The sequence below is a fragment of the Diceros bicornis genome, chromosome 2, assembly GCF_020826845.1.
Source record: "Diceros bicornis minor isolate mBicDic1 chromosome 2, mDicBic1.mat.cur, whole genome shotgun sequence".
Lineage (NCBI taxonomy): Eukaryota > Metazoa > Chordata > Mammalia > Perissodactyla > Rhinocerotidae > Diceros > Diceros bicornis.
The window spans coordinates 22,699,217-22,711,989 of NC_080741.1; the positions used below are offsets into that span (position 1 = coordinate 22,699,217).

Here is a 12,773-nt window from a genome sequence, read left to right on the forward strand (position 1 = left end):
CAAGCTTCGCTTTCATCTGGACCCAAGAGCACAGCCTCCCTGGCCCCGGACACCTGGTCATTCTAAGGAGAGGATCCCTGGAGACCGGAAGCAGAAGCCCAAACATGAGGACTGTAAAAGCCTTTACACGTGTTGAGGGTAAAGACTCAAAAACAGAAGCCGGAGTCTTACCTGGATAATTAGGACTAAAACATCACCTTGTTTATGGGACAAAGTTCTCATGAGTTTTATGACTGTGGAAAATATTTTGAAGTACAAATATCCACTGAAGAATCAAGACTGGTGCTTTTCCAGATGGCCAACAGCTTAAAGATGTGCTCTCGCTCTGCCAGGCTTATTTGTAAGGACACTAATTATCTTATTAGAAATAGGTTCCTTTTATGATGACAATTAGCTTGCTTTTTATTTTTTAAAATTCTGGGAAAAGAACATATGCATATTTCATCCCTGGCCAAAGGAAACCTCTGGCTTTTCCAGAGCAGAAACGCCCTAGCCCACTGAGCATTACTCTCAAGTCACACTCTCCCTCCCACCAGAAACATAAGAGTGAAACTGTGTTTGAATTTTGGTGTGGGTTAAAATTATTTTGTTCGGAGAATTGTGCAGCCGTCCCTGAGACAGACGCGCAGCTATGGTGGCGCTCTACATGTGCGCAGCCCTGCGGTAGAGACGTCACAGGCTCCGTGCAGGGCTTCACAGCTGCACCTGCCAGGGGAAATCTCACGCTCCATCTTCAAGGCAGGAAGGTTGGATTTAATGCAGCTAACGCCAAGGGAGGATGTAACAGCACTTCAAACACTCAAGTCAAATCCGAAGAAAACTTGTATAAATTTTCTGTGTTTTTGGACGCAAGGTCGGAGAACAGGGTAACGGGGAAGAGTGGAGGAGATGAACTCAGCCTTGGTAGCCAAAGCCATAATGTGTAGGGAGACAATAAACGGCACTGTGAACTTTCAAGGTGACCTCTCTTGGGGCTCAGCTTGCCCCTATCACGCGCGGGCAGTAGAGCCAAAGAGAAAACTTCCCTTTTGACGCCCACATCTCCTAAGGGGGGAAAATTACCAGTGGCCACCTGTGTAGCGGCTACCTCCAGCACCCCTCGGCACATCTTTAAGATGTCAGCACAACTAACCATCAGTTTCCCAGGGAGAAATGTAAAACTCTGCACAGCCACTGAGAGCCTCTATGGGCACCAAGAGGAGATAAAAGGAGCAGATGGTGCCACGACCCAAGATGGCTGATGCGGTGTCCCTGCAGGAAGCAGGGGGCGAAGAGTTCCTCCCTGGTCTCCCCTAATGCCGCTGAATGAGGGCTGTAAACATCTGCCCCAAGCAGATGCCACTGTGTTTACAGTGCATCTCAAAACAGACTGTGACCATCCCAGCTTCAGGGAACTCTGCAGGCACCCAGGGCAGGCTCTTTGTGCAGGGGAGGTTACTGACTTGCCGCCAGAGAACGGAATTAACTCTTCATTCGCTATATTAATGAAATGTATACTCCAGCATCACACTGTCCAATACACTAGCCATTAGCTACATACGGTTATTTAAATTTAAATTAATTAAAATTAAATAAATTAAAAATTCAGTTCCTTAGTCATAATAGCTACATTTCAAGTGGTCAGTAGTCACATGTGGCTGGTGGCTACCATACTGGACAGCACAGATATAGAACCTTCCCATCATCACAGAAAGTTCTACTGGATAGCGCTGCTCTAGATGTATTCTTAATGAGCCAGTCACCTCTCTCATGTCATTCATCCATGCCACAAATGGCCATGGCCCACTATACTATACAAGGCCTGCTGGTATATTAACATGTTGACATTAGATACCGCTATTTAGAGAGTAACAAGGGACTTGCATCCAAAATTAAGACCAGTTCGTGCTGTACAATGTTCTAAGGCTTTGGATGATTTAAAGTGTATTAATTCAGAATTAAGACCGATGTCTCTTCTAAGGATGTTTGCTGGCATTTCAACGTTGCAAATAATGTAGAATCCAAATCCTGTTCGTGACTCTGCTTATTCTTAGAGAGAAAACTGCTCAACAACCACCACACAGTATTGTCGAAGCCCCGCGCCAGGTTTCGCTAGGATCAACGAATTTGGTGTTATGTTTCACTTACTCAGGAATCCTGCTGACTGGCAGCCCTCAGAATCCGCACTTGTTGGTGTGTTGGCCCCACTCCCCAATTTGCCTCCTAGCTTTGAGGCACCCTAGTGACTCAACTTGCCTTTGTGTTGACATGAAAACCCTTTCTTGGCTTGACACTTCCCCACTTTGGGTAGACTTTCTCTCTGCCTTAGAAAAGCTGACATCAACAGTGCTACTCCATGCAGCAAATCCTCAGAGATAACCCATTCTTGGGGAGGGGCACTGGGTGCATGAGACCCAGCAACACTGTGTGTCCCCATAGAGCCTACAGAAACCAGGCTGTTCAATTCACTTCTCTGCTGTTAATTCCAAGGTGCTGCTGCTGCTACTTCAAACTGTAATAGTGTCTACAAACAATTTGCACTTTCGGAGCAGCAGGATCCCAGGGGCTAATTAACAAACCCGGGGGGAATAATCTTTTTAAAAGCCTTTAAAAGCAACACAGATTGAGGCCACCATCAATGAAACAGAATCACTCCCCCTTCTCTGTCATTTTAGAAGATACCTGGCTGACTCCTAGAGAGGTTTAGAAAGCATAGGTGGTGGGCTTTATGGAAAATGCCTCACCATGTGTTAATTAGAAATTAAATGCAGCATGTTATCAGCTGCAGAGCTTTCTGAATGGGGCGGGCTCTGGAGATGGACTAAGATGACAACAGTGAGAAGCAGAGTTCGTAAGGGCCACAAGAGGGCTGTGACTTCCATACCGTTGACCATGCCAAGGTAGAAGACCGCGTTCACCAGTGTGCCTCCTTTCCGGAAGTGGTCGCTCATGTGCTCCAACCAGTTGGCGTCCAACCCACTCACGGTCTGGCCGTTCTTGGAGACCCGGAGAGGGATGGTGACAGGATAGTACTGCCGGCACTTCTGATGGCTCTTCGGTTTGTTGAAAAGGGTGAAGATCTCCATTTCTGTTGAGATTTGAAAGGGGGTGGGGAGAGAAGAGGTCAAACGGTGATAAAAATCCACCTCATCGGGTCTAGTGGAATCTCTTAGAAGCCTGAAGAAATGGTATCAAAGGTAAAATCTCTGTTAGGTCGCACTGTTGCCAAATAATAAAACTGGATTCCAAATACTAAGTTAGGGTGTCTTGAAAGTGACATGGACCTCAAAGGTTGAGCTTCAAGTCAGGGACTTAGGTTTTGAATCTGGCATATAATAAATAGCTGTGATCTGGGATTAATTTGTACAGTTAGGTGTTTAAGAAAAGGACATAGTAGACATTTCTAGAAATTTACACAAAGATGTGTTTTCAAAGAAAAAACAGACATATTTGGGTGAGAGCTGGTCTTAAAAAAAAGTAAATGTACAGAGGCACATAAAAACAAAAATACTGCTGTAATTCCAGGAACCTTGGACACCCTCAAACTCACTATTTATAAACTGCAGTGGTGTTTCCTGGGGCCAAACCCATAATACTTAATTAAGCACATCAAAAATACATCATTGATATGTAAAAATAAATATGTTCCAGTAAACGAGGGTTCCTGCCTGCAGTGGTAGGTCGCTCCAACAGCCAAGCAGGCGCTGGGAGCAAGGCGCCGAGCTTTCCCTTCCGTCATTTATAGCTCGGTTCTTCAAAAATCAATACTCACTACCACCCGGCAGCTGACCCGCGCCTGCCATACATGCTGCCGGCCATGAGTGAGCAGAATCGGCCTCTGGGAGCAAATACCTGGAATTTCAATCTAAGTCTGAAGGTCTATTTTTGTGCTACTCATTTAGTCAAGCAATCAGAGTTCCCTCAGCTTAAAAAGCCTTGCTTACACAGGCTAGTCAGGAATATGCTTTGGTTTATAAAAATATCTATTTGGATAATAAAAAAATCCCCACCCCTCTTTCAAAGAAATATTTTAAAGGTCATAAACAATGGCTGACATTAGCAAAAAGGACAAAGTACATTTGTGCTCCCTGTGGGAGACACCTGACCTAGACCCACATGTGGGGACGCTGTCTCCCATATTTCAGTATTGCACAATTTTTGCAGTATTCAAATGCTAGCTGAATTATTACTTTTAAAAATGGACCCACTCTCCTTTATGTAAATAAATGCATTTAAAAAGGAGACTTTGCTTCATGACCATAAGGGAAACAAAACTATCATGTGCCATATACAGGAGGGAACCATGAGGCACATTAACACCAAATATGTGCATCCAAGTAACATCTAAAATTCTCTCACATAGGTATTGCATTCTGGGACAAAGGAAGTCTTTCCACAGCCCCATCTGAGCAAGCATCAGCAGACATCTCTGGGGAGCAATGCTGAGCCATGAGACTTGGTCATCAGCAACAGTGAAGCTAACAGGGGAGCCATTTCAAGCTATCCACTGGATAGAACCAATTAGGAAAGGAAGGTGCCCATTTCACAAGTGGCCACGTGGATTTCAAACAACCAACTTTGGCCTATTCATCATCCCCACCCCCAATTACCTTTCTCAGTCCATTTGCCAGTAAATGCTTTCACATGAGAAATTAGGTCTTGGTGTACGGAGCTGGCAATGACTAGATTTTGTGACTTTGAAATACAAACGTTAGGAATGGAGTCATGCAGAGAAAGGTTCGTAATGGAGGGGAATCAAGCAATGGATTGGAGCTGGGAGGACAGGAAGTGATCGGGCCTTTTCCAGTCCCTGGGCGCCAGGGGTTCAAATAAAAGCCACAGCTACTAAAGTCAAGAGGATGAGCAATGCTTTAGTGAGTCCTTGACTTCATTTGGATTTCTTCAAAAGCAGACCCTTTAAAAGTTTTGGGTGCAAGTAGTTTATTTGGAAAGTGATCCCAGGAAACAGAGTGAGGGAGTAGGGATGGAAAACAGGGAAGAGACGAAAGCCAGTGGAAGGGGCATTAACGAGCAGGTTACTGCTACGGCAATTGGGGCCCCTGAGACACCGTACAGAACACACCACAGGTTGCCCTACTGAGGGGCAAGGAAACTGGGGCATTTACCCTCAGGGACTGAGGGCCACTCCTTAGGCAATAATTTCTGGGGCATCTGGCCTGGGGGTGTGTTCCCACTCTAGAGAACACCTGCAGGCAGACACTAAGAAAGCTGTCCTCAGCTGTTAGCTTGGCTCAAGGTGGGCCAGAGGACCAGTCGCCGTGGTCTGCTATAGTCAAGATCAAATGCATGTGAATTAAAAAGAAAAAGAAATCACAACCTCTACGTGGGAGAAGTGAGTGAGGAATTTGGAAGTGGCCAAAGTCCAAAAATGCATGACAACACTAGATCACACAGAAGGATTCCACTCACATGGCAAGACAAAAACACAACTTTCCCAAATGCATAAGGAAACAGAAAAAGGGGAAGGCCAAAAGGAGAAGCGAGAACGCTGGGCGTGGGGTAGAGGGAGACAAACCAGAGATAAGGTGGATGCTGCGGTGCTGACAGCGCCCCGGCTTTCCCGCTGGATCCTCCCCAGGGGGAGGACCGAAGCCAGAGACAGAAATAAATTTTCCAGGAAGGAAAGGAAATGCTGTTGGAATCAAGAGCCTCCAAGCATTAGCAGTGATAAAATATTGGGAGAAACCTGATTTCAGACGCGTAACCCTTTAGTCAACTCCCATGCCCCATGTCTCCTCCGCCATGATCCTCTCTACTCACATGGAAACCAGCCAAGGGAAACTGTCCCAAAATGATGCGCTTTGATGTTTTAATATTCTGATTCTCCAACACATCGTCACATGAGCAGGCACCAGGGATGCCAAAAAGAAGCCCTGCGTTTGTTTAAATTTTCTCAGCTGCTCTGTGACTCTGCCATGACCCCAGTTGGAAGATTTTTCCAGACATGGGACAGAAAGTCCCAAAGGAGAGGGGAAGGCATTGTTTCTAAGAATGTTCTGAGAACAGCTGAAGAACTGGCCTGGCAGAGCACCCCAGGAGCATCAAGATTGTCTTTTCCTTTATTTCTATTTCTGTCTTCTTGTCTTTCTCTTTCCCCCAACAGGAGGGGCCCTGCCTTGTGCCATTTAGACCCCTGTGTTCAGAAAAGTCCCTGTGATATGGGAGGTGCTGCGAACATGTTTGCTGGATTGACCTAAGTCAGACGAGTGTGGGAAGCTGGGGGAGGAAGAAGAGGCATGGGGCTCACTGGGTGCTGCCGGCCTGATAGCCAGGTCCACTCAGGCCTTGCTAAGCTCCTCGGGAGTGGGAAGGAAAGACGCAGATGCCCAGCTATGAGGCCCGTGCCAGGCAGGAGGGACTTAGGCACAGGATGGAAGTCTGCAGTCTGTCTGCAGGTATGGCCCCAGAGAGCCCGTGATGGGCAGGTAGCAGGCGAGCTGGTTGGGTCCTGGTGTCCCAGGAGACCTCCAGGCTGGAGGGAAGAGAGGGCTCAGAGTCTGGATTAAAGCATGGGGCTCCAAGGGCTAGACTGGGAGAAGGAGAAAGCTGGCGAGTTAGCTGGGTGGGAAGGAACAAATGGGAGTCAGACTTGGCCTGGTAGCTGGACTGAATTGGGGCTAAGGTCTGCTGAGGTCATGGGCAAAGGAGCTCAGAGGAAAGGTTTGCACTGAGAAGGCAGGGCTGTGGGCGCCATGGTGGGAAGAGAGGGCCTCGGGCCTGTCCAGATTCCTGAATCTGGGAAAAGGCTGCTTCAGGCTTCGATCAGGCTCGGGTACTAGTAGCAGGGCCCCTCCGGGCCTGGGCGAGGCCTGTTTGCCAGAGCAAAGTGTGGGAACCACTGCACGCACAGCAATCCACGGGAATCCACTTGTAAGGATGACAGCAGCCATAGGTACACGTCCTGTACTTACAAACGCCATTCACCTTCACCATCTCACGTGACTCTCCCAACCTTCACGGGAGGGGCTGCATCAGTTCTGTGCCCAGAAGCCTTAAGTGGATCCCCCAGAAATCACAAGCTAAGTGGCAAAGCCAAGAGTCTTTCAAACCCTGAACCTTGGGCTGTTTCCCAAATCTAATAAGAGGCTAATTTCATCAACACACAGCAACAGGAGCTGATGACTACGTGGGAGTTCAGTACCTGTGTGTTAATGGACTGAATGCAAGGCCAGAAAGATGGTGGCAGGTGGCAGATTTGGGAGGGGGCGGAACCACGGGGTAGAACCATCCTGGGAGTGCAGGGAGGGGAGGATACTGGCCCAGCGATGGAAGGGGGGCCACACATCAGGAAAGCAAGACTCAGGAGGGCACCTCCTCTCTCTCCTCCACAATGAGCTGGCTGCCAAGGAGGCTACGGAACAAAGTCCCCTTGGCTGAGCAGTACTATTGAGATCATTGGCTTGGGTTTCTGGCTGACATTTCTAAGCGTCTTAAGTGAGTAGGTGTGGGGTAGGAAGGGCAGCGCTTGGAAGACCTTTTATTATTTTTCTGGTGACAGTGAGAACAATTTGAATTTGCGTGACCCCCTCTGGCCTCCTTGTTTCTCTGATCGAGGTTGCAGCTACAGAGACGCTGAAGGAAGGACAAGACAGATTGGAATGTTGGAGGCCAGGAGAGAAGTGACAGTGGACACCCGGCGACCCCTTCCTAACCTTTCCTTGCCCTGGCCTGTTCACGACATATGAAGAAAGCAAGCTCCTCATCGACAGAAATGCATCACAAGGTGCCGTTCGTGCTCTTCTGAGCGGAGCTGCTGGGGCCGTTCTTGCCCATGATGAGGCAGGGGCACGGGGCTTTCCCTGCAGCAGCTCAGGTGATCTCTGCACAGCGTGGACAACAAACCAATAGAAGATTCCCCAGGAGGAGGAAATACAAGTCAATGAACAGGAAGAAAACCACATGATGGGCCTCCCAAGGGGCCTGCGTGGGCAAAGGGGGCATAACCTCTGGACCAGAGCAGCCCCAGAGCCCACGGGGATTGGGGGGAACCTGCCCCGTTTCCAGATGGAGAATTCACTGGCAAGCCCCATCTGAGCAGTCGCAGCCTAGACTCCGAGGCCCCCCCAGGCCTCCTATAAAGGAAATAAATTAAACGAGGAGAGGAAGGGGAGGAGGGAGACTCCCTCTGGATTTTTTTTAATTGTCTTGCTGTGATTGCCTATTTAAGCCCACCTGGCAGAAAGAGGAGTAAAAACACTTCACCATCCTTAGGGGGCCCTGAGAGAAAGGCAAGCTGAAAGCTTAGCGAGCAGCAGGGAGGGGACACTGGGGGCGGGGCGGCGATGGTGCATGGACTTCCCAGGGAAGGAAACCATGAGACTTCCTAGGAAAAAGATTAGGAGGGAAGCTGGGGTCAGGTGAGGGCCATGACCAGTGGGGACAGGGTCCCTGGACGTTCGGCCTTCAGGGAGGCTGAGTGCTCAAGTTATGAGATAAAACTTAACTCTATGAGGGCATGCAAGGTGACTTTCCTTATCTGTGAAATGGGCGTAATAAGAGCATCTTCTGTCACACAGCCACTGTAAGGCGTGTTCAAGATGACACATGGGAAGAGCTTGCCACCATTATGACTGTGGTCTGTCCATCCCCCGCCAGGCCATGCATGTGCACTAGTAACCCCTGTGTGTGCATTAAGTGACGAAAAAAATCCAAAGACCCATTTATTCCACAACAAGAGGAATAAAGGATAACAGTGAGCTGCCTAAATTTCAGAGAGATCTGTGGCCTCCTGAGCAAAGAGATAAGGGCCAGCCTCATAAGTAGACAATAGCTGCCTATCTAGTGAGATGGGTGGGGGTACTGTGACACCCTCCACAGCTGAGGGCTAACCGCCTCCAGAAACACACACATTACTTCATTATTCCCCAGGAGGAGGAATGAATCTTGGAGATGAAGGAATCCTGGAGAAAGATGGATTCTGAAACATGGGAAGTATCTGAAAACTCCCGAGGGAAACCTCGGTATTAACTGCCTCCTTTCTCAAAGCCAGGCTTCCATGCGGAGGTGGAGGTCAACAATCAGGACCACTGAGCCTGTACCCCAATAATAACAGCTCGCACTTATGAATAAGCCGTGCTGAGTGCTTTAAACGTACATCTCACTTAAGCTGTCAACAAGAAACTATTTTTTATCCCTATTTTACAGGGTAAGAAACTGAGATACAGAAAGGTGTCTTGCTCAGGACTGCCTAGCCAGAAGGTGGCACACTGGAATGTAAACCGAGTCTGGGTTCTTAACCACTGCACTACCTGCCTCTCCACAACTTCTGCCCTGAACCCTCACCCTCCCACAATCCCGGATGGCAGAGAAGGGCTCTAAGGAGGCCCGTCTTCCTTCTCAGGATTCTGAGCACACACCCAGCCCAACAGCAATGAGAAGATGTAAGTTTCTAGAACAAGACTTGGACATTCACCAGGAGGCACACACAGGGTCTAAATGTGCTCTCAGCTCCTCTGGACGGAGCAGAAGTCTACCTCCAGCAGTGTGAAAAGTCCCACAAATGAAGAGCTCCACTTCAGTACCCATTTAAGAAGGATCCAGGCCTTGATTAAACAATAGTCCTAACATATCCCAGCACTGAGGGGGCACCAATCTCTCCCTCTAAATCAACTCTGCAAATAAACCCCAAAATGAACCATCCCACAATTTTCTTTTCAGGAAGTAATGACATAACAAAAGAAACAATTTCACCTTCTTTTCTATTCTCAAAGCCTTAACTGTTCCTCATCATTTATAAGAGGCTAATTTCAAGAGAGAATAAATAATAACATTAACCAGGGAGGTGATCCAGAAAGGCCTATAGAGAAAGGTTTCCTATGGCCTGGGGGTCTCCTCCTGTCAGTCCTGTTACTTATCCACCTTCCAAAGGCCAGAAGAGGCCCAAGCTCATCTACTAGCCGGCTCTCGGGAAATGGCTGGACGCTAGATTTCCTGAAGAAAGAAAAGGAAAGGGAATTATGGGGAATGAAGGGAAACTTCACTCCCTGTAAACTGAGGGCCTCAGTAAATCTCGTTAGTCTATTTGGGTATTACACGGGACAGACCAGGTAGAGAGGTGTAACAGATGGTGGTTCAGCCCGCCTGGGGTCACCTGCCAGATCTGCCAATTTCCAGCCTGGTCAACAGGTTTACTCTCTAAACCTCAGTTAACTCCGCTCTAAAACGGGCAATGACAGAGCTCACCAACATCTGAGATCTATTGGGAGAATGAAGAGATCAGTTGTATAAAATGCTTATGGCCACAGGGCCTGCTACACAGGAAGTATTAACAAATGTCAGCTATTATCATCCTGGTCGTGTTCTTATCTGAAATTCCCAACCTGAGGCGCAGGCTCTGATGGCCATTACGTGATTAGGAGGATTCATAAATTGGTGGCCTCTCCTTGGCAGAGTGTTCTCTCCACGGTGCTGATCTGTCAACTATATGAACTCCCTGAAATCTGGTTGTTTACAGCCTAGTGATCTGAATCACCAGTTTCCTGCACAATTTGTCCTCAACTGGCGTTCTTGATTTCTTTCTTTAGGCAGATATTCAAAATAAGCAGACCAGAAGTGGAATGTACATTCTGCAATGGTGCCCCGGCATGTTAACACTTCCTGTGTTAGAGCAGGGTCATTCAGGGGCAGCGCAAGAGCGCAGGGGATGAAATAACTCGCGTTCTAGAATCCACTTCAAACGTGACATTTCGAAGCAATTGCAGGTCAATTTCATGTGGTTCTGCTGCCTGTAAGCCCCAAATTCAGTAAGTAAACAGTCAGAAGGCCCAGAGAAACTGCTTGATAAAGTTTCTCCAGTTTGATGAACTGCTGTCTCTACACTCCAATTCCATTTCTTTTTCCTAAAATGCCATAGGGATTACTGAAAAGCTGTTAGTCTCTCTTTAACCAGGTCAAAAGTCCCGGGACTGACATACTTACTTTCCGAGAGTGGCTCTTCATGCACTTCTGAGGGGTCACCATTCTGTCTGTCCAGAGTCTTGCTCACCCCGCTTGGTGAAAATCCTGCGCCATCTCCCTCTCCCGCGGGCAAGCTGGGTTGCTTGGCGACGGGTGCCTCCCCTCCTGGGCCCTGGCTGGGCTCTGGGCTTCTGTCCATCCCTGCTGGAGCACTGCACACGTCCGCAGCCCCCAGGCTCTCCTTCTCCCCACATCCGCCCGGCTCCTTTTTCACATCTCTGGCGTCCCCCGGGGGGCTGCTCCCTGTAGGGCTGTGGTACTGAGGTATGACACCGACGAATTTCAGGCCCCGACTCGCCGCCTCCTGGATCTGTGAGGCAAACAAAAGGAAGGGAATCAAGTGAATGGGATGTTCTATCAGAAGGTGGGGGGGGGGGGGACACGTGCAACATTCAAAATGCCTCATTGGAGGCCTTTGAGGATATTTCAGTTTGAACATGAAATGTATCAGGCTGGCAGAGGCTCCATGTCCTCAAGGCAGTGTCCACACCCTAACCCTGGCCCAACTGGGGACAGATAGCATGGGGCTTGTTGTTTTTAACTACGAAAAAATAAAGACTTGGCTATGAAGGGCTGGGATTACCTCTCTTTGAACACTGCCTTCGTCCCTATTAGTTGTTTTTTATTGAGAGGCTGGAAAAAGGTTCTAAAAAGATGAGCTGGAACAAAGAGCATTTGAAAGAGGAAGTTCATCTTGGTAAGAGTTTATTTTTTCATTTTTTTTTCTGATGAATCACCTACTTCCTGCCAATCAGGCTACCGTATAATACAGCATGTCTATATAACCATACACTAACTACCAGATGACATTTTATGACCCAAAGAGCTTCCTCTTTTAAATAATTGTTTTGGCACAGAAGGGCAGAGGTGGGGAAAACCGTTGCCATGTGAAAGCTGATGCGCACACTCCCCGCCAGAGGGGAATCTGATGGACACCTGCTCGTGGTACTCTCAGTCCGAGGCAAAGCCAAAGGAGCCGGAAGACCTCGCCCGGCCCACACGCATAGCTCGGGCAGACTCATGACTCTCCAGGCCATGGTGCACACCATCCGGTCTAGGTGGCAGGTAACTTCCCAAGCCCACAAGATGGAAGACTAACGCAGTCCTCCACACAGAGGACTGTGGCACTTGAATCCTCCCCTCCCTAAAAAATACTCCCAGGCAACTGAACCTAATAGTCATAAGTGAAAGAAAAACTGAAAGTAATAGCCTAATAAAATCAAGCAAGAGCCAGTCCAAACTAGAAGATGGGCTGTAGCAGACTCTCTGGGCAAGGACGCCCAAGTCACTTTACAAATAAATGGGGAAGTAGAGACCTCAGAGCTGTCTAAGTCTTAGTCACCAACCCCTCGGTGGATGAGCTCAGAAAATGAGGCCTCTGCAGTGATCACCTCCTGTCATCTGAGAATTAGTAAGACACGCCAGTGTGGAGTACTCCCTCTGAGGGAGAAGCAAGCCTTGGCAGCCCTCCTAGGAGGAACCACCCTAACTTTAAGCAGAAAGTCATTTTAGTTCAACACTGCACATTCTAGAAAACAATCTAGAGCAGCTGCAAATATGCAGTCCCGTCTTTCTATAAAGTCTAGCCTCTGCTAGACATAACATTAGTAGTAATTACCATCTATTGCAGACCTGCTATGTGCCGGGCATTGCATTAGGCATTTTACAGAAATTGTTTTGTTCAGTCCTTCAACGATCCTGCATGGTATCATTATCTCTGTTTCCGGTGAGGACGCTGAGGCCCAGAGACATTCGAGTCATGGAGCAAGCAGTGAGAAGCCAGGGTTCAAAGCCAAGTCTGGCTTGGGCCAAGTTCA

General features: G+C 48.2%; 1 protein-coding gene across 3 annotated transcripts in view; it reads right to left on the bottom strand.

Annotated features, from left to right (window-relative positions):
- RFTN1 (raftlin, lipid raft linker 1) overlaps positions 1 to 12,773 on the bottom strand; it is a 200,834-nt gene that overhangs the window by 49,963 nt on the left and 138,098 nt on the right. For all 3 annotated transcript variants that reach the window (XM_058553634.1, XM_058553614.1, XM_058553624.1), the window contains 2 exons: positions 10,918 to 11,266; positions 2,864 to 3,067 (listed from right to left, as the gene is read on the bottom strand). In XM_058553634.1, coding sequence (XP_058409617.1) covers positions 2,864 to 3,067; positions 10,918 to 11,266 — 553 coding nt within the window. The remainder of the gene's footprint in view (positions 1 to 2,863; positions 3,068 to 10,917; positions 11,267 to 12,773) is intronic.